The sequence below is a fragment of the Abrus precatorius genome, unplaced genomic scaffold (genome assembly GCF_003935025.1).
Source record: "Abrus precatorius isolate BTA unplaced genomic scaffold, Abrus_2018 Scaffold4, whole genome shotgun sequence".
Taxonomy (NCBI): domain Eukaryota; kingdom Viridiplantae; phylum Streptophyta; class Magnoliopsida; order Fabales; family Fabaceae; genus Abrus; species Abrus precatorius.
The window spans coordinates 17792111-17818929 of record NW_020874384.1 but is presented as its reverse complement, the minus strand read 5'-3'; the positions used below and the strand labels follow the sequence as shown (position 1 = coordinate 17818929).

Genomic DNA, 26819 nt, shown 5'->3' with positions numbered 1-26819 from the left:
CTCATCTTTCTTAACATATTTATTTTTACCGCTCAATTTTTCCTTTTAAGGCATAAGCATAGCATTCATCAGTCACAGGTACGTTAATTTTTTTTGTCAGATAAGTACACTAGCTGAAATAAAATATTATTTTAACTCTGTTAGTTATATATTTTTATATTAGATTGGTGTTTATAAATTTTTAACTTAATTTTAAACGCACGTTGGGTTGGTCCATCATGAACCGGCGCCCGGGCATACATATAAAAAAAGAGGATAGTAACAGTAGATACGGTTAAAGGGCAAATGCAAAGGTGAAAGTCGAAAACCATAGTCACACAGACAGAGGGTACGGTGGTGACGTGTCGAATACGATATAAATATCGTGCAGTTTAGCCATTTTTGACTCATAGTCCACACCAGTTAGGGCGGGAACCCCAAATTTCAGTAGAACTAACTCAACCTCATGCCCGTAACTTTCACTCTACCTCTCCACTCTTTCATCCCTATCTATCTCTAGGGTTTCACTTTCGTATTCATCTTCTTCACTCTTTCTCCTTTCGCAGGAACTCACCATGAATCTGCGCAAGGGCTCTAAGGTTTGGGTCCGTGACAGAGACTTGGCCTGGCTCCCTGCTGAAGTTCTCGAATCTTCCGGAAAACAGGTTCGCGTTGTCATCGCTTCTGGCAAGAAGGTGAGGGTTTAGTTTCTGCCTAATCTATGCTGCTTGCCTCTGCGAATGGCGGTGCTTAATTCGAATATCGAGGTGCGTTTTTGCAGGTTCTTGTTCCTCCGGAGAATCTGTTTCCCAGGGATGCGGATGAAGATGAGCATGGAGGAGTCGAAGATATGACGAAGTTGGCTTACTTGAACGAGCCTGGGGTGTTGTACAATCTCCACAGAAGATATGCGCTGAATGATATTTATGTGAGTGTTTATTGAAGAGATTTTTCGGTATCTAGATGGCCAATTGGGATTGTCCTTGAGCTTATTCTTCATGTTGTCAATCTTTATTTGTTGACGAGATGCACGTGAAATTGAAATGGTTTAATGGTGTTTGGTGAGCCGACTTGTGTATGAGGGGATTGGCACATTGGGGAAATGATATCTTACTGTTTTGTACAAGATTATCAATGTACTGTAAGCATTGTTATTATTGGAACACTGTGTCTGGGTATGGAACAATTGCTCTTAGCCACTTCAAGCTCTGCCAGTATTCCAACGAATCATGTATGATAAGCTGACACATGCGCTTTGTCGTCACTTTTTGTTTATGAAATTAACTAATTAGTGCTTTCATTAATGAGGGCTTTTATGGTGTGTTATCCCGAGCGCATTACTGACTTCACCAGGTGGCCACTACTGACAATTCCTTTTGAAATGTATAAATTAATGCATAATCGGTAGCTTGTAACATTCTGCTCCCTTTTTGCAATTTCACTTAGTGAACTTTAACTAATATATCTGTTTAGATGTCCTACATCAGCTATGAATATGGTCAGAATACTCATAATAAAAATTAGACAATCTTCCTCCTATGAGCTATTTTTTGAGAATGAGTTAAGTCCAATTTTCTAATATTGTATCAAGGCCTCCTATCTAGTTTAAATATTGGGCCAATCATAGATATCCAGTTCTGTAAACTTCATGCACTAGATATGTGTTAAGAAGTCACACATTGGTTAGAAATATTGGCTAGAAGACTCCTTTTAAAACTTAGATAATCCTCTTCCTACAAGAAAGTATTTGGAAATGAGTTAGGTTTGGTTTTCTCTATATATATATTATTAAATTTTGCATGAACTGTTAAGCCCATCTCACATATTAATATTGCATTCAGTACTATTTTATGCAGTTTGCCTGACTTATTTGTCTTTGTTAGACATATACAGGGACCATTTTAATAGCTGTTAATCCTTTCACAAAACTTCCTCATTTGTATGATATCCACATGATGGAGCAGTACAAGGGAGCTCCATTTGGTGAGCTTAGTCCACATGTATTTGCTGTTGCTGATGCATCTTATAGGTTAGTATGCTTTTGATCCGATGTATTGTTTGATTTTTGTCGTATTTACTGCTTGCCTTTTTCATGTTGCAAATTAGTGAGTTTCTGTTGGGCATGATTTAGAGCAATGATGAATGAAGGTCAAAGCCAGTCTATCTTGGTCAGTGGGGAAAGTGGTGCTGGGAAAACTGAGACAACAAAATTGATTATGCAATATCTTACCTTTGTTGGTGGGCGTGCTGCTGGTGATGATAGAACAGTTGAACAACAAGTTCTTGAAGTAGGGTATTCTTGAATTCAATCAATCATGAATTTGGCAATTAATTCACTTCTAATTTCCACTTAGGCATAAATAAGGGGTCCTAATTTCACTTTTTTGCTTGATTCAGTCAAATCCACTTTTAGAGGCATTTGGTAATGCAAGGACTGTCAGAAATGACAATTCAAGGTGAACTTGGTTCTTTATAGCTTGTGCTTTGTTGTTTACATCTTCTGCCAATTTCTAATTATTTTCTTCCCCTTAGATTTTTAGAAATAATCTACTTGGTTTTTGGGCTGTCTTATAATATTTTCTTAGGGTTTTATTATTTAGCTAAAACATGACATGTGTAGTAATGGCATAACTCAATCATTGATATTATCCTATCCATCCAAAACTAAAGTTGAATTTATGGAAATATAGTTATGCGCAAAAAGTTGAATGCCATATATTTTAGGAACCCAAATTTGCTAGTACAATGACTAGTGACTGAACCATTGTTGCATAAATCCCAAATGTACAAGTGAGGAAGAGAATTCTGTGATGTCGTAGAAAATTGATACCCTTGTGTATATATTAATTAGGAAATCAGATTCAGAAGCATTGAAGGGAGGAATAGTGATGTATTACTATTGAAGTTTGGAACATTAAAATCTATGGTTTAAGTGGGTGGAGTGGAAGAGTACTACTTAGCTTTGTCGTGGTTTGTAAGATAAATTTGATTTTCAAATATGTGCTTATGATCGTTAATCAGGCTCTCTATATGTTCTGGATGACTTAACAGGGTTTTACATTTTTATGGAAATATTACTTAACAGTTTAGCAGGTCAAATGCTCTTCCATTGAAATCGTTATTGCTCACTGCCTCATTATTTCTAATTTTTTTGGTTGCAGCCGTTTTGGAAAGTTTGTTGAAATTCAGTTTGATTCAAATGGTAGAATATCTGGTGCTGCTATTAGAACTTACTTACTGGAAAGATCACGAGTTGTACAGATAACGGATCCAGAAAGAAATTATCATTGCTTTTATCAATTGTGTGCATCTGAAAGGGTATTTTATCTTTAATAAAGTGCTTATTTGATTATGTATTTTGGTGTTAGTATGCAGCATAAAGCTATGTTTTGCATGATGCATGTGTATGTTACTGTTTTCTATGTCACGGTCAAAGTGTTAATTGTCATACTTTGTATTTGGAATGCCTCATTTTTAGGATGTAGAGAAGTATAAGTTAGGACATGCAAGCCACTTCCACTATTTGAATCAAAGTAAAGTTTATGAATTAGATGGGGTAAGCAGTGCTGAAGAATACATGAAGACGAGGAGAGCGATGGATATTGTTGGCATAAGTCATGATGATCAGGTGTAATAATGTTAACCATTAGTGTATCTCTTGCTTTATTGTATGCTGTCTTGGTTAATTGTTTCAACCAACTTCCCTTTACTCATAGTAATCCTTTCTTCCTACTACCAGGAAGCCATATTTTGCACCTTAGCTGCAATTTTGCATTTGGGGAATATTGAATTTTCTCCTGGAAAAGAGCATGACTCATCAGTAATAAAAGATGAAAAATCAAGATTTCATTTGCAGATGGCTGCTAATCTTTTCAAGTAGGTGATTTATGTTATCTTTGGAATATTATTTAATTTGTGTGAATTATATTTTTACTTGGCTAATTTCATTTATCTCATTTGCATTTGCTCTCAAATTATTTTTGTTAGTTTTTAAAATTTCAACAATTCATGATATATATGATTTTGATAATATGATTCTGTAGGGTGCATGGACAGTGTATAAAACTAAAAACTTGACATGGAAATGAGGGATTGGTAAAAATTATTATGTACAAGAGTGCACCAATGACTAAGAAGTGCTAAGATGTATACCAAATACAGTTTCTTTTTCAACTACCATTGGGTATTTACTTTGCAAAGATAAGTCGTATCAAGTCTTTAGAATTGGACATTCCATGGAAAAGACCAAGCTTTAGAATTATTAGCATTGGTTTCTCTAGTACCATGAGAGATTGGATGGGTTTCTGTGTGAACAGGCAGTACCTATTATTTGTATCATTGAAAAAATGATGAAATACCAAATGAGTTAGATATTTGGTTGTTTCTCTCCTTTTGATGTAATGACAGGACATAATTTTATAAAAGTTTTTACTTTTCATCCTTTTCTCATGTTAATGGAATGGCTACAAATTTTCAATCTCTAGGTGTGATTTAAACTTGCTGCTGGCAACTTTGTGTTCCCGTTCAATACAAACCAGAGAAGGAAATATTGTCAAAGCTCTTGACTGTAATGCTGCTGTTGCTGGCCGGGATGCTTTGGCAAAAACTGTTTATGCTCGATTATTTGATTGGTTTGCTTATGCTCTATGCTGAATCAATAAACATATCTTTTTTTTATCATGTATAGAGTAGGGTGACAATACTAATTATTTATTTTCTACCAGGCTTGTTGATAAGATCAATAGTTCTGTTGGGCAAGATATCAATTCCCAGATGCAAATTGGAGTTTTGGATATCTATGGTTTTGAGTGCTTTAAGGATAATAGGTAATTTGTCTATTACATGTCTCTTGGAGCAGTAGGAATGCGTGTGTTTTGATTATGTGGATTGTGAAAAGTTGAAGTGAATGGGTTAACTGTACATTGAGTATTGGAATATATCCTGGTGCATGGACCAACATGTCTTGTAAATATTTTCCGCATCTCTGGTGCTCTTGTAAATTTAAGTACTTTCACTTGTATAAAAATGAATTTTGCTCTGATATTTGACTGATATCATTAGTTAATTTTTTTTCTAGTATTTTGATTACTATATTTTCTTTTTTCTTCTGCTGTTATTTTAATTTGGTAACTTTGTTAACATGATTGCCTTGCTTGATCCAATAATATTCACTTCAACAGTTTTGAGCAATTCTGCATCAATTTTGCTAATGAAAAGCTTCAGCAACATTTTAATGAGGTATGCAAGCTTGTTATTGTATGTTAATTTCCATTCACCAAGTTAATGCCTTGTAACTTGTATCTGTCTTGTCATCTTTTCCAGCATGTATTCAAGATGGAGCAGGAGGAATATAGCAAAGAAGAAATTAACTGGAGTTACATTGAATTTATAGACAACCAAGATGTTTTAGATTTGATTGAAAAGGTCTTTTTCTAAATTGCTTCTTTAGGCGGAGGTTTTCTAATTCTATGTTTCTATATTAAAGTATTTTGTAACATTCTAGAAGCTATTTGTTAACTCTGTTAACTAACAGTTTTATCGATTAGCCATTCTGTGATCAGTTAGTTATTCTTAACAAACTAGTTTCTGTTAGTCTGTTCCTATTCTGTTCTTTTAAATACAACAGCTGTAACTCTTCATATTCATATAAGATCTTTCTACCATATTGATTTTCTCTCTCTAATATCTCAATTTCTTTCTTTCTATACTTGTTGAATTGTAACATTCTATGTTCCAGTCTAGTATTATTCATTTTGTACAGAGATTACTAGTTTTGGCTATAATATGTGGTGAGGAGGATAATATGTGTCTGAAATAATGGTGGCTGAAGAATTGTGAACAAGCTATGTCTTTAGTCAAGAGATGACATGGTTAAGGTCCAATATTTGGATCTCTCATGCTATTGCTATATATGATTTTGACATAATGTTGGAAATAAGTGTTGTATTGTTTCTTTCGAGGAATAAGTTGATATGATTCAATTTGCATATCTATGATTCATTTCAGCATAGTTATGCCAAAAGAATTTTATGTAACTTCATTTGGAAATGAAATTCTGAACTTTGCATCATACTTGTGTGTTAGTCATTTTTTTCCTCTGGACTCCAATTTCTGATGGACTCATTGTTGCATTCTTTTGCAGAAACCCATTGGTATAATTGCTCTGTTAGATGAAGCTTGGTACAATTTGAGTTCTTTGACATGAATTGGTGTGTAATATTTATACATCACTCTCTTGCATATTATCTTTAATCCTGAATTTGTCTCCTTTCAGCATGTTTCCAAAATCGACCCATGAAACACTCTCAACAAAGTTGTTTAAGCATTTCCTCTCCCACCCTAGATTAGAAAAGGAGAAGTTTTCAGAAACTGATTTTACCATTTCTCATTATGCTGGAAAGGTAATTCAGTATTGCTACACTTTTCTCTTGTTTTTCAGATGAAATATTTTGATGTAATATCTTTGGTACTTCTATGCAGGTCACTTACCATACAGATACCTTCTTAGACAAAAATCGTGATTATGTAGTCGTAGAACATTGTAATTTATTATCTTCTTCAAAATGCCCATTTGTGTCGGCTCTTTTTCCTTTGCTACCGGAGGAATCTTCAAGGTCATCATACAAGTTTTCTTCTGTGGCTTCCAGATTTAAGGTGTGAATATCTATTTCCTTTTGGGTGTTACTGAATTTAAGGTGATCCATTATTAAGAACAAAATGTATATAAGATTAAAGTATTTGAACTTTAATTTTATGTTTCTGATCCTTTTTGTTTCTTGTCCTGTGTGGATTTGGTGGATGGGGCCTTCAGCAACAACTTCAAGCACTCATGGAAACACTTAACACAACAGAGCCCCATTACATTCGATGTGTTAAGCCAAATTCATTGAATCGACCACAGAAGTTTGAGAGCACAAGTGTTTTACACCAGTTACGTTGTGGGGTCGGTATATGCTAACTCCTTTACTATTACTGTACGTGTGAAGTCGTAAAGACACGGATTGCCAGTGTGTCAGTTATTAGAATTTCTTTCCCTGATTGCTTTCTTGATTATTACTATGTGTGTCTAAGCTGTTGTTTCAAAATTTACCCTATGCTTTTTATCCAATGTTACTGTACAGATCACTGGTTACTTTTATGAGTTTTCCTTTTGAATTATGTTGAACTTCTTTTGTCTGTGTTAGTGCATTGAATTTAGCTGAAGATCTCAAAATCTGACTGCCTAAATTGGATGCAATTTTTTTTCCTACTGAAATAATTTGAAATGTTCTTAATGGTACTCAAAAGAGTTTGTTTTATTTTTTTGTTTGAATCTATGCTTGTTTTTTCTCCCTTCTTTATATTCTCTTGTATTAATTTCTTTTTCTATGAATATAAATTGATAAAACTTCCACCTTACTTGTGTACATGCATACAGGCTTGATTCAAATTTTCATGCTAATAAGGACGCAATAATTATCATGCTTGTCTTGTCATCTAGATTTACTTCCTACTTCCTACTTCCTAGCAGGTTCACATTTATTAAGCAAAATTTTCCCATTACTGTATTATATTTAGGGGGTCCTTGAGGCTGTCCGGATAAGTTTGGCAGGTTACCCTACTCGAAGGATTTACTCAGAGTTTGTAGATCGCTTTGGATTAATAGCTCCTGAATTTATGGATGGAAGGTGAATTTAGTATAATTTATATAGCAGCTTAACTCGAACATCACCTGCTTTTTACTAATTTTGGTTTGGTAAGGTGTGGAGCTGTATCTGTCAATTTTTTTTGTAGGGTTGGTTTTTATAAAAATCTAACTGTTAAAGGGTGAGATTCTAAGCTAATCTTAACCTTATCAAATGTGGTATACACGTATATTTTTAAAAAATTGTGAACTTTATCAAATTATTTAATCGAAAAATTGTATTTTATTGATATTGATGTGTAAAATTCTTAAGTTGGAGGAACTTTTGAAGTGTCCCGTGAGATTCAGGTATGTAGGTGATACACTTTACACTCCCCCTGGACTTGGTTTTTAGTTTTGAAAGTGAAGTGAGAAGACTTGAATTACACCCATGAAAATTTTGCACTTTTTCTCTGTTATGCTCCTAGGTTGACTGGTTGATTTGGTTTTAAACAATTTGGCTAAAAGGTATTGGCCTGATTTATTTGAATTACATTCATAAAAATTACACACTACTTGAAATAGCCTGCTTGGCCTGGTTATAAAAATATTGGTTGGGATGAAATCAAGTTTATTGGTGGTTTTCTTTTACTGAACCACGAGAGAAAAGACAAGTTTTTTAACATCTTATTTGAATTTATGATTCTTCCTTTTCATTCAGGACAAGAAAATGTTTTTGTTACTTGAAATTTTATCTTGTGGCATGGGTGGCATTATTGTAATTGATTGTTCATGCTTTTTATTTATATGAATGCAAGTCTAGTGATACAAACTTCTTATTTGATAATTATTTCACTTCTTGTCAATGTTTGTTTATGCTTTTTGTGTTGGCAGTTATGATGATAAAGCTGTAACTCAGAAAATATTGCAAAAGCTACAGCTTGAGAGTTTTCAGGTTTGCTTCTTTGGAACAATGCATGCTGCCGTTCATAAACAAACTTGGGGTGTAAAACCGTCAATGCATTTATGTTGGGTGTATGTTTTTTTAATATCTTCTTGTATTACTCAGTTAGGTAGGACCAAAGTGTTTCTCAGGGCTGGTCAAATTGGCATTTTAGACACTAGACGTGCAGAGGTTTTGGACAATGCTGCAAAGTGTATTCAGCGTCGACTGCGAACATTTATTGCACACAGGGATTTCATCTCTGTCCGTGCTACTGCACTTTCTCTTCAAGCATGCTGCAGGGGTCAGTTCTATTGGTGTTTAATAAAATAATTCCTCTTTAATTATGTTTGGAATTTTGTGATCAATAAATGTTTGTCAGTTGTGATTTGTTCCTAAAACTTAATCAATGTGTGCCTTTGAGTTTTTTGTCAGTAATATGTCAATACTTGGCTTCCTTTCCAGCTTCATATAATACTTGACTTGTACTGCATTGGCTATCATCCGTTTTAGAACTTTATGAACTTAATGATACCTTTTATTGTAAGCATATGATATGTAAATTTAGGATTTATCGCTTCTAAAGTGAGGTGGTGGGTGTACTTTAGAAGATGAACTGCAATTATAATTGCTGATTATAACAACTTATAGTTTGTTATGCATGTGCATTTACTTAATCACAGTCTCAACCTTTGATTTTTTAATCAGTGATGATAACTATATATTCTAAAGTGTATCCCTTCACTTTGAGGAGTTAAATCAATAGATGAAAGGATTCCCACTTCTGTAATTAGCTGTCCTGGTCCTTATCAGTTTTTGTTTTTGTAGGATGTTTTGCCCGAAAGATATATGCTTTTAAACGGGAGACAGCAGCAGCTGTCTCCATTCAGAAATATATTCGTATGTGTCTGATGAGGCATGCTTATGTGCAAATACATTCTTCTGCTATTATCGTACAATCCATTGTTCGTGGTTTTACAACTCGTCGGAGATTCTTGCATAGAAAAGAACACACAGCTGCCACTTTTATTCAGGTAATTTGTCAAGAGATGACATGGTTGCATTATCTTTAACATGTCAAAGCAATGACATCCTTGGCTTCATTTGAATAATTTTAACTTCATTTTGATTATTTTGTTTATAACTTTGAATTATGCGTAATATGTGTACATAATTTTGAGTGATTGTGTGAAACATTATATTCTAGGTCTTATATAGTTTCGTGTCTCCTGTATGCATGTTTATAAGGCATGATACTGCATTGTTTGGTCTCAATTGTTCCCTGCATTAAATTCAATTGCTTGCTATTTTTATCTGGTTGGGATGTGGATTCCCATGTTTTATTTTGTTTATCATATGTAACATTGATATATAGGCCTATTGGAGGATGTGCAAGGTTCGCTCTGCTTTTCAACAACATCAACGATCAATTGTAGCAATACAATGCCTTTGGCGGTGTAGACAAGCAAAAAGAGAGCTTCGGAGGCTTAAACAAGTAAGTTTTTTTCTTTCTTCCTTTCACTTTTCAGGGGTGGGGAGAATGCATTGAAAATTATTCAGTGTTAATATATATATATATATATATATATATATATATTTTTTTTTTTGGGTGTGTTTTGCCTTTGCCAGGAGGCTAATGAAGCTGGGGCCCTGCGTTTAGCTAAGAATAAACTTGAGAAACAATTGGAAGAACTTACATGGCGTTTGCATCTTGAGAAAAAAATAAAGGTATTACATCCTAAAAATAAAAAGGTGTTATGGATAAGTTTTGTTTTCAAATATTATTCTTTGCATATAGAGAAGTGATTTGAGACATGATATTTCATTGCTACCTCACACATTCTATTATTAAATTTTCTCTTGCCAAAATCTTGAATATATTGTTTGAGATTTAATTGACAAACCTGCTGATTTGGGGTTGTGTTGTGTAAGAATGCTTGTGCTGCATGTATTGATATTATTGTCTTATGCATTGCTAATAAATGTCCTCATGTGTTATTTGTGATTTAGTGTGGTTGGAAAGGATGCTGATATCTGTGTATTTCGCTTTTAATTTGTGTTTGGGATGGAATGGTGTATATGGTTTCCCTTTGGTTTTCAACACATGATTTATTTCAGGGGATTAGTATTTTGGACGTATAAAGAGATTGGACAACTTTTTCAATTCCTTTTTTAGTTTTACTTTTATATGAATGTTATATATCATAGTTGTTTGAATTGCATATGACTTTGAATTATTATGTGACAGTGATACACTTATGAATTCATGTGATTTTATATGATTGTCATGAATCTCATGATTCAATAGATCATTAGTTTTTTTCCTTTAACCAATCATTATTTTGTGATCCATGTAGGTAACCTTAGTGGGTAAAACTTTGTTATTGTTGTAAACCAATTATTGTGAAAGAAGTTGAAAAGTCAGCATTTTAACTTGTGATTGTGAAATAAAAGGAACAAAAGCAGTGATGCTAAATGCAACCTATTTGGTAATTCCTTTGATCTGTTTTCATTCCTCTAAAATAGGGACTTCAAACAATAATTTGTTCACTCTATATGCACCTTATTTGGCTATATCATGGTTTTGTTTCCCTTTTCTTTTATTGCATGTTTCATGCACTCGTTTTGTGTGGCTTCTATAGTAAAGAGAAGGGGAAGAAGAATGCTATTGAGAATGTTGTATTTTTCTTGACAATATATTATAAGAAATGTTGGCAACACATTTTCTAAGATATTCTTTTAAACACATCTTTTTGTTGCCTGAAATTTATTGGGATTCATGAAATAATGAGGGTTGGACTACCTATTTAATGAGTCTCATTCATAATTTTTAGTCCAATAAATGCCGGCCAATAGCAGAGAGTATGTTGTAAACAGTGTTCTAGCATACCTTGTAAATTACACATCAAATGGAATATTGTCCAATGTCCACAAACAATGCGGTCCAATGTTCTTAGGATGAAGTTCCATTTAGGAGGGACTTGCAAAAAATTATTACTTACAAGTTCAGCTGGTTATTGTTGTTATGTTAATTTTTTTTAATTGGCTTTATTTGATATGAAGCTCAATTATAATTAATGAGTTATGATTTTTTAGAGTAAAGGTTAAGTTGTTTAGTCAATACCTAGTGTATAATTATCAGGTTGAGCACTACGCATCATTTACATGATATATTTATAGCTATTTTTTTTTTTTCTGAATCCTATGATTTGATGCAATTTGCAATTCATGGTTCAAAATTTAGTTAGATGATTCATGATTTCAATCTCTATTTTTGTATGTTTTGTTTTTCTGCTCTGGTATGAGAATTCCTTATCTTCCAGCTTTTATTACCATTTATTCTTTGTAATTCTAATAGAACATCTTTTATTAAAAAAATTAATTGCCTTCATGTGTGAATGCCGTATTTTTGCCCTATATTATTTATTAGGCTTTAAAAATTTTCTTTCATCTATTTTTCTGCTGTGTGAATTTAAGACCTATGGTGTGAACTGTCTATTAGTTCATTTTGATTATATTAAAAAGAGTTTGATTTATGCATGCAAGAATTGTGAAATTTATTCTTATTGTCATGCAGGCGTCTAATGATGAAGCTAAGCAAGTTGAGATTTCAAAACTTCATAAAATATTAGATGCTCTGAATCTTGAATTGGATGCAGCTAAATTGGCAACAAATAATGAGAGCAACAAGAATGCATTTCTGCAAAATCAGTTGCAATTGTCTCTAAAGGAAAAGTCTGCTTTAGAAAGAGAGCTAGCTGCAATGGATGAAATGCGAAAGGAAAATGCTCTGTTAAAGGTGCCTTTAACTAATATTGAGTGGTTATGTTTGTTAGAATTAGTCAATATCTGTTTTAATTTGGCAAATCAATTATTAATATGATTTAATTACTATAAATATCTTGATTAGATTATGCTGTAAATATTTTGTATATTAGGAAATTGGCATTTATTGCACTGATATTGTGATAGGAATCTATCCTATTTCCTTTTTTAATGGTAAAACGGTCTTATCAAAATATACCACCTAATCCACTTTCCTTCTTCCTTTCTCTATGCGATGCTCCCTTCTCACATATCTATCTTTGTCTCTGTTTTTATTGGGCATGTCTCTTTCCTTGTTTTGAGGGTGGTTTCCTTCTCTCGTTTGTCTTTGTTTTGCTTTTCTCATTTTTATATTTATACTATTTTATATGCATACATACAATTTTGTAGGGTCTTGTGATCCATGTACGATCCCACGTGTCATAATCTTTGATTCCCTCTCCAATCTTATGTAGAATCTTGATTTTGACTACCATGCTAGGTACTCTTGTGTGAAGGCACATGTAAGATATGTAAAACCATTGATATGCTTTAACTTAATAGCTTAAGCTTCTAGAACAGTTCATGACATCATGCCTTGCATTTTTTCCAAGTCATTGTTTTTATTTATTTCCTGTTTAGTTATTTTTTTCTTTGTTTGGCATGGGTATTGTGATTGACTTGTGGTTGTTTGTTTATTTGAGTAAGGTATGATAATGTGAACTTCTTTTGTGATTTATGACCTTTTAAGTGAGGAAATAAAAAAAGTTGGGGAGGGATGAGGGCTTGAATGATTGAAGGTGAGTAATTTCCTTCACATGTAATAGAGTGAAACTCTGTCATGAAGAAATGTATTTGAACAAATCATTCATGACACTATGACATGAACTGTTGCTGTTTATTTTTTGTAACTAGAGATTAGAAAACAGCTAATCTATAGCATATCGATTACATACTAAGAAACTAGTCAATATTGAACTGGAGATGTTTTAAGAGTCCTTATGTCTCTTTCTCATTTGTCTGTTTTCTCTAATATATTTTGTTACATTAAATTTCTTTTCCGATATTTATAGGGTTCTTTGGATGCCTTTGAAAAAAAGAGTAGTGCTTTGGAGCTTGAGCTTGTTAATGCTCGTAAAGACCATGATGAAACCATTCAGAAAATGAGGGAGTTTGAACATAAGTGTTCTCAACTTGGGCAAAATGTGAAAAGGTGTTTTTTTCTTCTGCTCACATTTCTCCTATTTTACAAATTGATAGAGTGCTGATGGTGTGTCTTCCCAGTCAAGTGTTTTTTTTGGTTTTTTTTTGCCTTTATTAGATTTGAACTTTGTTAACATTTTTTGTGGTTCATATGCAGTGGTTTACTTCATTAACTACTGTTTTTTGGTTGTAACTCTTTTTTTTTTGTATTTAATTAGTCTTGAGGAAAAGCTATTGAGTGTAGAGGATGAAAATCACGTGCTTCGTCAAAAAGCCTTAAATGTATCTCCCAAGAATAACCAACCAGTTTTTACAAAGTCATTTTCAGAAGTAAGTTTCCTCTTCAAGTTGATGTTCACATAATAAATGTTAATAGAAACTTTCTTTGAATTATTTCTTAATTCTTGTTAATTTGTATCTTTGGGTTTCCATTTCTCTGACAGCCAGTATATTTATATGTTTTGGGTATTGGAAAAAATTTAATTTGTGGTATAGTGACATATCTAGTTAGTTTACTTTTCTTTCTGAAACAGAAATACTTGAGTGCAATAGCCCCCCGCACTGAGCGAAAGCCCACATTTGTAAGATGCTATATCCTTAGCTTCCTCTGTTGAAAATAATTACCGAGCACAATTTTAATTGTTTTTCATTTGCTCTAATTTGATGCAGGAATCCCCCACACCCACAAAACTTATTGTCCCTTTTAGTCTTGGCTTGTCAGACTCTCGTCGATCTAAATTAACAGCAGAGAGGCATCAGGTGTCACTATTTTTTCCAGCAATCTTTTGCGATTAGATGACTGCTAAAATTTTTTACGTTTATTTTTGTTTGGTTTTTATCTTGATGTTAGCTAACTTTGACAATGGAGTTTATATTCACTTCAAAGAAGTCTATGTTGATCCCTGGGATGACATCTGACAGCGATAGTAAAATTTTTAGGTACTAAAGTGGAGGTTAATTTTGCTAATGAATTTTATTTAATGACACCAATCATTTATTCATAATTGTCTTAATAATTGGAGAATAGGAGAAATACACTATAGGTGGTATTATACTTAATGTGCAGTGGCAATTTCCTTGCTCAACTTAAACTGTTTAGTTTAATCTATTGGGATTGGGACTGGTGTGTTCTGTTTGGGCTCATCCTCAAGACCCTTTAAGTTTGTGTGCACTCTGATAAAGAAACCAGTAGGTAAGGATGTGAGTGGTGTGAAGAAATTGCCGAAGTTGAAAAGTACTTGAATTCCCTGGGAGAGATGAGAGAAAACTAAAAAAAATATTTTTGATTTATAATTTTTTTGAAGTTTTCAGATGTAGTTAGAACTTAAGATTGAAACTGAAGATTAAAGGGCTAAATGTGATTGTTACTGTTAAGATGTCCTACATTGGTTAGGAATAGAGATAAAATACTCCTTATATGAGTTAGATAGTTCTTCTCCTATGAGCTAGCTTTTGTGAGTGAGTGAAACTCAAGTTTCTTAATATAATATCAGAGCTTATTTAGTTTGAACGTTAGGCTGCCTACAGATGTTTAGTCCTATTGGGTCCACCCATGCAGATGTCCTATCTTGCAAATTTCACGCACCAGATATCCAATCCTGAGCGTGAGAGAGGTGTGAAAAGATGTTTCACACTGGTTAGAAATAGAGATAGAGTACTTCTTATAAGGGCTAGGGTAGTCCTCCTCCTATGAATTAGTTTTTGGGAGTGAATTAAGCTCAAGTTTCTTAACAATTATAATTAAATAGAGCCATAATTTGATTACGATAATGAGTGTGGGTAAAAGAGGAGGGTTATGTTAGGCTCGACAACAAACATAAAACTTGTGAAAACTTTTTATGGTTCAGTCACGCAGTGTTTGTAAACAAAGAGTTAAGTCGTAAGGTATGACTCAAATACAATGCCAAATGAATTATAGCTGTTGCATCAACACACAAATGTAGTATTAAATAAGTAAAAGTCCTCACATTTGTTTGGATTTCGTGGGTGAAGCAGTTTGTGTAAGAGTGCTTAATTAGGTTTGGTTCATTAGATATTGGGACTTTGACAAGTAAGTCTTTGGAAGTAGTAAGTACTATGATTTGAAGAAGGATCAAATATCATGTGCCTTGAAGAAATTAAATGGATCAGAGAAAAAGCTAAAGAAACACTACAACTTTTAAACTATGATACCAAAAAAAAATGGGAGCAAAGATCAAAATAGGTCACTGTGAATAAGATTTAAAAAAAAATATGGTGGGTGTTAAAAGATTTGGAGATAGCTTCTTATCTATAAAGTTAATATTTGTACGAGAAACTATCAATATCATTAGTGTTTATACTACACAAGTAAATTTGGAATAGTACGAAAATTAAAATGTGGTTCAAAACAAGAATGAAAGATCTATATTAACACAAGATTCTTATAACTTGAATATAGTCATCAAAAGCTAGGAATGCCTATACTTTGTCAATTTTCCAAATAATTCTGCACCGTAGGCTGATGTATACCATCCATTGTCCAGGATAACTATGAATTTCTCTCTAGGTGTATCAAAGAGGATTTGGGGTTCAAAAATGGTAAACCTTTAGCAGCTAGTATCATATACAAATGTCTTCATCATTGGCATGCCTTTGAATCTGAGCGCACTGGTATATTTGATTACATAATTGATGGAATTAATGAAGTCCTTAAGGTATGTTATTCTCTTATTTTCTCCCTTACTTTTTTTGTCTTTTGATGTTCCTTCTCTTTTATTTGGAATTGAGTCATGAAAAATTTCAATTTTTGTACTAGATAATTGTTCTCTATAGTACATTTCAATTGTAGGTTGCTTCTGAAATTTTTATGAGATATATTCATTGCAGTCGTATTTGTTTCAGGTTAAGGATGATGACATTGTCTTGCCATACTGGTTGTCCAATACCTCTGCACTTCTATGCCTCTTACAAAGGAACTTGCGCTCAAATGGCTTTTTGACTGCCACTTCTCAACGTTATGCTGGATCATCTAGCTTGACCAGTCGGATAGGGCATGTGAGTTTTCAAGTTGAATTCCCCCACTTGCACATTGTAAATACTTTTTGGCTACTATTATGGGTGATTGTAGCAAATGCGTTTCTCAATGGGGCAAGCATGCTATTAGGAGGTTAGGTAAAATGATAAGTTTGCTGTCATCATCCTGTTACTGTTGTAATGGAATTGGATTTGCTCTTGTAACAGTATAGATTGCTAGGCCTCTATCAAAGAATATTCAATGTACTTCTATTCTGATGAATAAGATCATTTACACATTCTTTGAGTTCTGTCAGGATTCATAGATATGGGGTTTATAAGGGATTGGGCTCCCCAATTACCATAGCTAGCTTTTGTAGTGCGGTTCTCCCAAGGTTGTTATTAGTTGGTATCTGAGTCTTCCACCGTATTTCTCAGTTGCAAACAAGAGGTGTGAATGGTGATACCGACATTGCAGTGCTCACCCAAGACCAATCCAGGGGCTAGTGCACAACCAGTTTGCATGGGTGCCAAGATTGCAGAACATGATGGGATGTTAGGATTCAATTGCAAGGTATGGGACTTGTGTCCCACATTAAATATATGAGATTCTAATGTGGGGTTTATAACTGCTTGGGCTCTCCAATTTCAAAGGCTAGCTTTTGCAGTGTGGTTCTCTCAAGGTTCTTGTCATTCCATGTCAGTTTTTTGTCTGTGTCTCAAATTATCGCAGGCAAATACACCAAAGAATTGAGAAGATAGCACACTGTCATATAACCTTTCCCTCTGTCCTAGGAAACCCCAGATGCTATTTTGAGAAACTGTTGCTATTGAAAGGATACCAGCTAAAGTCTAAGTAGAAGTAGATGTAGGGAGCAAACGGGCAACAGCTTCTGCTGAACCTACAAATTAAACATACATCTGGAAAAAGCTTTTTAGGGTGAATTGGAGGCATATCACTAGGTCTCCTTTATAAGGGAGAAAAATGGAATTTCATTAGAAGAGAGAAGGGAAAGAAAAGTAGAGTAAGATACTGTCATTGGAAAAAGCAACAATCAATCATGTCAAATATGAAAATGTCAATCCAGCCCGTGTGTATATCATTAGTATTAATCTAAGTTTCTGTATCCTTAAGAAGGGCTTCACTTTGAAGGGAGCTTTTTACTGGAATCATTATTGAGGAGAAAATAAATTTTGGGTGGTAGAATTACTCTTGGCATACGATTGTCATGTTTGGCAAAAAGTACCAGTATTACACTATTACTTCTGGTGTCCTAGGCAGTCAAGAATGACATTTGGCACGAATTAGTTTCAAAAGTAATTTTCACAGTACTTTATATAAAGTAATTGTCTTCTAATTATCCAAACATGTGCTATACATCCATACACTTTCATGATTTCCTATTCTTGCAAGAACAATAGGGATTATAATGGGTAAATTCTCTATCACTGGTTCCTGCAGAAATGGAAATTCCCAGAAATATGGAATCTTGAGTAATATTGAAATTTGTTTGGATAGTGGTTTGATTTTGGTGGGAAACTGAGTCAATATGAATAAGAAACACCTTAAGAAATGGAATTTTTTTTAATCCAAATGTGCAGTGGAAATCTGATATAAGAGGTATTACTCATTGTTAAATGACATCTTAAAACGACTTGACACAAAGTGAAGTTGTCTAGTAGGTATATAAATTGCACTCTAGTAATTGAGGCAGGCTAGGTGGGACATTTCCACATCCCCCTCCAAAATGACTGCCCACCAGGTCATACACAGTAGAAACAATGGAAATGGCTTGTAGACTTAGATGAATGTTAGATTTTATTTAAAACAGTGAAGTTGCCCAACAAATATATTAAGTGCACCTGATTAATTGAGACAGGCAATGTGGGACATTCCAACACCCTCCTTATGCGGAGCCTAGAAAGAGATCACGAGATTATAAATTAAAAGGGTTAGAGTGGCAGAAATGGTAATTTACTAGAAAGTAATGATAATAATTGTTTTACCCTCCATTTACACTTTACATTGTGTCACCTCTCAGCCCCTAGACAATATCTGAACCCCATGTCTTAAATTGACTGTCTCCAAAATTCAAGCGCTCAGGTGAAGAGACATGAATGATATTTCGTTACTTCTCATACACACTATTCAAACCTCACTATCATTTCCCTCTACAAAGTTACCACCTAACACCAATATTCTATCATCTGTTTTCTTTTTTAATGCTGGTAAAACACTTCATTTGCACAATGATTATATGCAGAACATTGCGTATGACTACAAGTTTATCAAGACATCTTAAATTCATGTTGCTAAAATGGTTTTTCCCAAAGGTTTCTCTTTTAACAAGCTTCTGCAAAATATCCTGATGCTAGCTGCCAAGAGAAATGTCAATGACATAGACAATTGAACAACCTATTTATTTCTTTGGTTTGAATGTTTGGTCATTGTTATATTTTCAGATATTGGTTATTTGGGACAGTATATGAATATCAACAATTATTGGATTATTTTAAAGCTTGTGTTGATTATTACATTGTTATTATCTGTTGATTTATTTTATGCTGAGAGGTTTTTTTTTTTTTTTCACATTTTGCATTTCACACTAGTTGTTGGCCTCCCAGCCCTTACTTTCTTTATCTACCTCCTGATTTAGTTTGATGCCATTTCCAGGGACTGAAGTCTCCATTGAAGTTTATTGGATATGATGATGGTATGTCACATGTGGAGGCAAGATATCCAGCTATACTTTTTAAACAACAACTAACTGCTTGTGTAGAGAAGATTTTTGGTCTTATACGTGATAATTTGAAAAAAGAACTTTCTCCACTTCTGGGATCATGTATTCAGGTGCATTTCTTACTCCTGGGTGATATTCTGAGGATTCAAGTAATGTGTGACTAAATTGCCATGTCATATTTTGTTAATCATTGTGCTTTTATTCTTGGTTTCATGATAATCTTATTGTTCTAAAACAATTTTTTGGGTGCTTGGAATGGAAGTAGGGATTTAGTGAAGTCACAAACTAAGTCTATCTTGTGCTGAACCAGCTTGCATTGATTTAGACTTTGCTTCCTAAACTTCATATTAGCACTTGGCTTTAATCAATTTCTGCCATTTAGCATCACTGTGTGATGGCCGTTCAACTTGAATTTGTTACATGAGTTGAACTTAAGTTTCCTAGTGAGGTTTATGCTGTGGGAAGCTAAAGATTAGAGTTTATAGAGGAAAGTAAAGAAACGGTTTTGTTTGTTATTGAAACGGAGTTTATTTCCTCACCTGTCCAAGGAAACAACTATGATTCCGATATTTGACTTTTTTCTTCTGGTGACTTTGGGGTGGTGTGAAACCTGAGAGAGTTGTTAGAAACTAGGTAATTGTTGAGGCAGCGAGAGAGGCCTTTGTTCCCCTGGTGATTTACCAACCTCCATTTTGAAACCTATTTTACCCATTTCTTTACTTGTATTAGACTATTAGTGATTTTACTGACCTGGAGATGGTTCTCTTTCAACAGCTGCTATATATTTTTCTCTAAATTCAGATTCTTATGTTACTAACATAAAAATAAGAAGATTTGGCAGTTATAAATTAATTGATCATGTATTCATGTATCTTGATAATCTCTGGATGACCTTTTCTATTGTATGAGGTTTAGATTCTGCACTTTAATTTTACATTAATTGGAAAAAAACCATCTAAATTGGAAATGTATAATTGAAATTTTACATTAGTAGGGGCTTAGACCTTTGTGGCCCTTCTGAAAGAAGTAGGATACAATGGTGTTATGTTATTCATGTAGTTGATCCCACCTAGTGGGAAATCACTTTTGTTCTTCTCAAGCTTTGATTTCATTTTTTTTAATGGGATCTTAAAAAATACTTTTCTTATTAATACTTGTTAGGCACCCAAAACAGGAAGAATGCAAGGTGGAAAATCATCTAGATCTCCTGGTGGGCTCCCTCAACAATCATCCGTTGGTCAATGGGACCACATTATCAAATTTTTGGATTCCCTCATGAGCTGCTTATGTGCAAATCATGTATGTATTTTATTGTTTTAATGATTTGTTTGTCACTGTATTTGATCTGTGCTCTTTGTTTGGATGTTAAGACAAACAATATAACAGTTCCACTATTTGAACATCAATTAATTGACATTCATTTTACACTGTATACAATTATCTTTATCTCACTTTTGTATGAATGCATCTCAAAAACATTCTTCTAAAATCAAAGGAGACAATAGAAGTTGTCCTACTATAGTTGTACTAAAAACATTTTCCAGAATATAATTACTAGTAAGTTTGGAGGATAAGGGGCTCTCCTAAACACCAAAGGAAAACGCAAACTGCATGAAAAAAATCAACAAAACCAAGCAGCCTAACCTGAACATACTATAAGGGAAACCCCCTGAAAGAGCTTTACACCATATAAAAAGCAAATGCCTAATCTTCTCCCAAATCAGCTGTTGATTCAATGAAATCTCATCAAAGACACAAAAGTTACCCTCCAATCAAATGCAGAAAAGTGTAGTGTAGTCGGCTCATTGCCTTAAAACTGAGCTTCTTGAAGGAGTCAACAATCATGTTCTCTTCATCATCTCATCTTTATATATATATATATATATATAATTATGGCAACCATATATATAATCATGTTCTCCTTCCCTCTTGCAGACCCTAGCCCCTCAACTCACCTTTCAACTCTCTCCTCGCTCTCCTCTCATTTCTCCTTTCATTTCTTCTCTTTTCTCTCTGTTTTTCCTATTTCTTTCTCTGTTTTGATTCCCCTACTTTGTTCTATTTCAAATTTCAAAGCTTCAAGTAGAAGCAATGGCTGCTCCTCCTGCACCCTTTGCTTTTTGTTATTTATTTCCTTCTCTAATTTGAGTTTTCCTTTTTTGTTTTGTTCTAAATTTGTATATTAATTTTATATTTTTCAGCATGTATGTGTGTGCATTAAAACTTCAAAATAGTAGTCATCCTGCTACCGCTATCCCCATTATAGCGTTTTTGAGGTTAATTGCTCCACGTTGCTATCCGGGATTGACTACTATACTTTCAACACCCCCCTTAACATTAGGATATTCATAACTTTTTTTATCCTTGTGCAACGTACTTGCTGGAATTTTCTGACCCTATTCCACAATGCACCACCCATGGACAATTCTCATTTGTCTTGTCATCTCTCACATATCCATTAAGAAATCAGATATGATATTCTACTGCACATAATAAGAAATCTTGACTGTCAATCATCTATATAGTATGTAACTATATATAGATTATGGATTGCCAAATGTTAATTGTTAATAAACTTGGGTCTAACTTCTAAAAGCTAACTCATAGGAGGAAGACTACCTTAGTCTTTATAAGAAATATTCTGGTACTAATCCTAACCAAGGTAAGACATCTTACTACACACCCCTCACACCTAAGACAAGACATAATTTACAGGATTGAAAACCCCTAACCCCTAACTGCTTGTCCCCTGATTACTTGTAATGTAGATTGAATTCTGCATCTTGTTCTCATTTGTTCTTTGGATTGGATTGCCCATCAGCTTCTTATCTCTGGAATAACTTATTTGTTTTTTGGGGAACCAGGGTTTGTCCCAACTCCCAAGGACCTTAAAAATTCCAATGTGTTAATTAATTTAAGAGGATTTGGTAATAGCAAAGATACTCAAAAGATTTGGCATTGTTCTTGGGCTGCAGTTATTTGGTATTTGGTTGGGAAAAAAATGCAAGAATCTTTTTGGGATGACAATCTTCTGATTTTCATTGGGGATTGAGTAGTGTATGAAAGCTTTGTTGCAATGTTTTGCTCATGGTCTTTATGGGGGGTGTCTTTGTTAGATCTGCTACTAGATTGGCATCCTGTGTTACATGCTCCTGATCTGTGCTTTTTTTGTGTGTGATCTTTAGTTCATGAGAATTTCAAATCCGCATTTTGTACCATACTTCTCTAACAGTCTAACGTAATAAATTTCTTGCTTATCTGAAAAAATAATAATACAATATCAAGTTGGGTAAAGTTAGTTAGTTGATGTATTAATATTATGGTTGTCTTATTTATTTGTAATGTATATTTTGCATAAATTACATTTTGGGAGTGGTGTTTGACAGTCAAATCTTTTCATGACATTCTTCCTCTTCATCCTTCAATGCTTACCTAAAAAGTTGGGACCATGGCTCATAGGTGATGTAATTGTTTCTGTTTGTTCAGTTGTGTTATTTTACTAGTTGAAACTTCAGTTTTTAAGTTTTGGTGTGGTAGGCTGAAATTGTGTAGTTAATAGCAAACAGAGATACAAGTTTCTTTGTTATATATGTTGTTATAGTTGAGAAAATATTTAGTAAAATATCTCATTTCTGTTACAGGAGAAATATGACTTTAGTTGCGTGTTTTAATAAGTCTCAACCATTCCATATGATCTATTTTTTCTTACTGAAAGCTGTATGTTCAGGTACCATCCTTCTTCATCCGCAAGCTTGTTACTCAGGTTTTTTCCTTCATCAACATTACACTCTTTAACAGGTAAAACACTCGTTATTATTACTAGATGCCATTTTTTGTTGCCTCAAATCATGAATTTGCTCCGTTGGTTTATTGAATTGATTTTCTGTAGTTCTTCTGTTCTCCATTTTTTTTTTAATTTTAATTTCCCATGGTCTCTTTTAGCCTTCTGTTGCGGCGTGAATGTTGTACTTTCTCAAATGGTGAATATGTGAAGTCTGGTCTCGCAGAACTGGAGAAATGGATAGTTAATGCAAAGGAGGAGGTAAATTGAGCTTGCTATTATTTAATGATTTTCATTTTAAGGTTTAACCATGTACTTGTGAAATGTAGTATGCAGGAACATCTTGGCATGAGCTGAATTATATAAGACAAGCTGTTGGGTTTCTGGTATAAGCATTACTTAGTTGTAGTTTTGTCTAAAAGAGTACTGCTATCCAATATTTATACTTTTGTTTGTTTGAATTGTACAGGTAATACATCAAAAGAGGAAGAAATCTTTGGAAGAAATTCGGCAGGATCTTTGTCCGGTATGATTATCATATATTATTAATTGATCGCAACATCTTTTTTATCACATATTCATACCAATATGTTTAAGTTCCTTCATTTCATGAAAATGTATGGGTAATTGAACTTGTGATCAGGACTCATGTTCTTGAATTAAGTTTTGTTTCTAACTTATTTAATGATGACGGTGAAGTGAAAATTCTTTGGCAGTTGGGTGAAGAAAAATTTATGATATAAAATACCTGTATATGTGAATTTCAATATAATTGATGCATTTATTTGTTCAATTGAATAGTTTCTTTCAAGAAAATATGTTGGTGATTCTATTAGTCGTACATGTTTTACGTGACATATCTAAGAATACTTGGGAACAATGGACCTTCAATGTTTGGTTCGTAGTCTCTATTTATCTTTTTTAGTAAACTTTCACTTTAGTCTCAGAAGTATGTATTATTATTTAAATTAATTCTTTAAATTTAAAATTTTAGTCTTTGAAATTAATAATTTTCAATTTTATTAGTCATTGTTGTTAAAAGACGTTAAAATTGAATAACAGAGTGATGATTTGTCACATTAAGTAACTCGTGACAGTCTAATTTTAACACAAAACAATGTTATTTTAGAATTTTTTCAAAAAAGTTCATTTTTATAATTGACTTTTAACATTTTCGGTCAATAAGATTCTTTTTTGTTCCTTCTACTCTGCATTCTTCCATGACATCTTTCTCCAACCATCATTTTAATGACATTCATGCTCAAAAGTTCTTCGTCTTAAGTTTTTTCATTTGCATCAACAGATTCAAGTCTCAAATCTATAAATGGACAATTAATCATGATCAATTCAGTGAAAGTGGTGTCATATGTAGGACAATGAGTACCTTTATATTTCTTTACAATGATTCTTTTGTAATTCAAAACCTTTTTTAGGCTAATAAGAAAGAGATTGTTGCAGTTTTCTTTAAACATGTTGCAACGGTGGTCAAAGGAAGATGCCATGAAACAAAATAAAATAAAAGACAAGAAGAGACCTTATTGCTCAAAAATGCTAAATGTCAGGGATAAAAATAAACTATTTTTGAAAATTTTTTAAATGATGTTTTTTATCTAGAATTAATTGCCACGTGTTATTTAATGTAACAAATCATCAATTCTATTAATTAATTTTAATGTCTCTTAGCGACAAAGACTAATGTGATTGACAATTGTTAGTTTTAAGAACTAAAATTTCAAATTGTAAAGATTACTGTTAATTAAGTTACATATTTAAGAGACTAAAGTGGGGGATTTACTCATCTTTTTATGCCATTTATTATTTCTGCTTTCATTGTTTCGAGTGTGTCTGATTATTTTACATGCACCATGGGTTCAATATTCCCGTGTACTTTTGGCTGAAGCTCTACAAATTAAAGGAAGGCTAATCAGTTGCTAGTTCATTTCCTAAACAGGCATTAACTGTAAGGCAAATTTATCGCATCAGTACTATGTACTGGGATGACAAGTACGGAACCCAGAGCGTGTCCAATGAGGCAAGTTGTGTTTTAAAATTATTTGAAGTACTATTATGATTGTGGTTTCATTGGAATAACTGTATATGTGAACAGGTAGTTGGTGAAATGAGGGAAATTGTGAGCAAGGATAATCAGAATTTGACCTCTAATTCGTTCTTGTTGGATGATGATATGAGGTACTTTCCTGTCCCCCATCAGAGTTCTTTTCAGTTCCTTGTAGCATTTTTAACAAGTGATTGGTGATCTTATTTCCTTACTGCAAAGCAAATTTGGCTGCCAAGGTGTTTTTTCTTATAAATTTCTACCTGTTTACCCTTTTTTCTAATTCTGAAACAAAGCTAAATCTTGTGGCTTAATTTGATTATGTCATGTAGCATGTCTGGGTTTAAAAATTAAATTTCATTGCATACTTCTTAATTCTACTTTGGGTTCTTCGTTACATTTCTGTATGATGACAAAACGAACTACATTTGGCACATTGTCACTGATTTGTAGGGTTTTCGATGCTGCTGTAAATTGTTTTCATAGGACCTGTATTTGGGGATCTCATTTGCATTAACCTTCAATTCTTGGTGCAGCATTCCTTTTTCTGCTGAAGACATAGATAAGGCAATCCCCGCTATAAATACTGATGATATTGACCTACCAGCATTTTTGTGTGAATATCCTTGTGCCCAGTTTCTTACTGTGCATGATTAGTAAATTATCTACAATCGGAAGATCTTTGAAGCCTACCTTCAATATTTGATCTCTGGAATTATGGCGACGCAACCTGGTGGGAAATGTTTACATTCTCGTGGAAAGCAATCTTAGTTGTCATCAGATTATTCATCGCCCAATATATTTGCTAATCATGATATCAATTACAGATCGGAGACGGAAGAATGATTCTATTGGTTTGATTTGTAATTTCTCCCTAAAATTACCTAAAATTACACTGCTCTGCTAAACCGGCAATTTGTAATTATCCAGGAATAGATAGGCTTGACGCGCTGCTTCTATTATCATGCAGCGTACCTTCTCACGTGTATTTATCAGAGTTGCGTTGTATTTTATGTAGGTATGCAATTGTAATCAGAGCATTCCCTAAAGAAATTAAATGTTCTATTCATTGATGTAAAAATACTTTACCTTCCGAGTTACAACTGTGATTTTCTTTTTAATTTAGTTGTAATCAGAGCATCATTTATTTCATGGATTGTTACGTGATAGAATCCTACAACAGCGTAGTACTGAAGATGTTTCCTTTGTCTGAAAACTTGGAAGATCAGCCTTACGGGATGTGTCGCACGGTATTGCCGGCTATTAGAAGGCAGACAATCGCTCGCCTTTTTACCCCCTTGTTTGTTTACATTATTCTACCATATTCCAAGATCCACGCAAGCCCCACCGCAATTGAATATTATCAAGGATACGTAGACCAAATATTTCGTTTTTTCAGTCTTGGGTAAGGCGAGAAATTTCAATGATGAGCATGCCGTTGCAACGAAGTATGATGCGTGTTAACCAACTTCATTTGATGACAAAGTTTTTCCTTTAAGCATCCGGATTAGCAGAGTTTTTTCTGCCTCGACTTAATATTTCGAGAACTCGAAAGCAACCTGGATCGAGTTGGTTCCTGCAAACGTTTGGATAAATTTTGTGAGCAACTTACGGGGGATCCAGCTGCGTGGCGGATTATAACATTTATAAGGGAGTCCAGTAGATGACTTGCAACAACCACCTTATTATGATATCATTTAGAACTTCAAAAGTATTAAAACCGAAAGGGGAGGAGT

General features: G+C 33.7%; 1 protein-coding gene across 1 annotated transcript; it reads left to right on the top strand.

Annotated features, from left to right (window-relative positions):
- Nucleotides 1–316: 316 nt before the first annotated feature.
- LOC113866367 (myosin-15-like) lies at nucleotides 317–26233 on the top strand. The gene is made up of 39 exons (XM_027501259.1): nucleotides 317–451; nucleotides 546–674; nucleotides 761–907; nucleotides 1863–2008; nucleotides 2111–2267; nucleotides 2377–2435; nucleotides 3141–3297; nucleotides 3458–3607; nucleotides 3719–3855; nucleotides 4464–4610; nucleotides 4704–4805; nucleotides 5160–5217; nucleotides 5302–5403; nucleotides 6122–6159; nucleotides 6254–6380; nucleotides 6460–6633; nucleotides 6791–6922; nucleotides 7537–7646; nucleotides 8477–8537; nucleotides 8652–8829; nucleotides 9354–9559; nucleotides 9901–10020; nucleotides 10155–10253; nucleotides 12103–12324; nucleotides 13403–13542; nucleotides 13751–13862; nucleotides 14066–14113; nucleotides 14202–14291; nucleotides 16037–16207; nucleotides 16395–16547; nucleotides 19180–19356; nucleotides 20408–20545; nucleotides 22974–23044; nucleotides 23189–23288; nucleotides 23357–23413; nucleotides 23497–23553; nucleotides 24979–25059; nucleotides 25135–25217; nucleotides 25620–26233. The coding sequence occupies exons 1-39, from the start codon at nucleotides 446–448 to the stop codon at nucleotides 25738–25740; spliced, it is 4563 nt and encodes a 1520-aa protein (XP_027357060.1). The 5' UTR covers nucleotides 317–445; the 3' UTR covers nucleotides 25741–26233.
- Nucleotides 26234–26819: the final 586 nt, after the last annotated feature.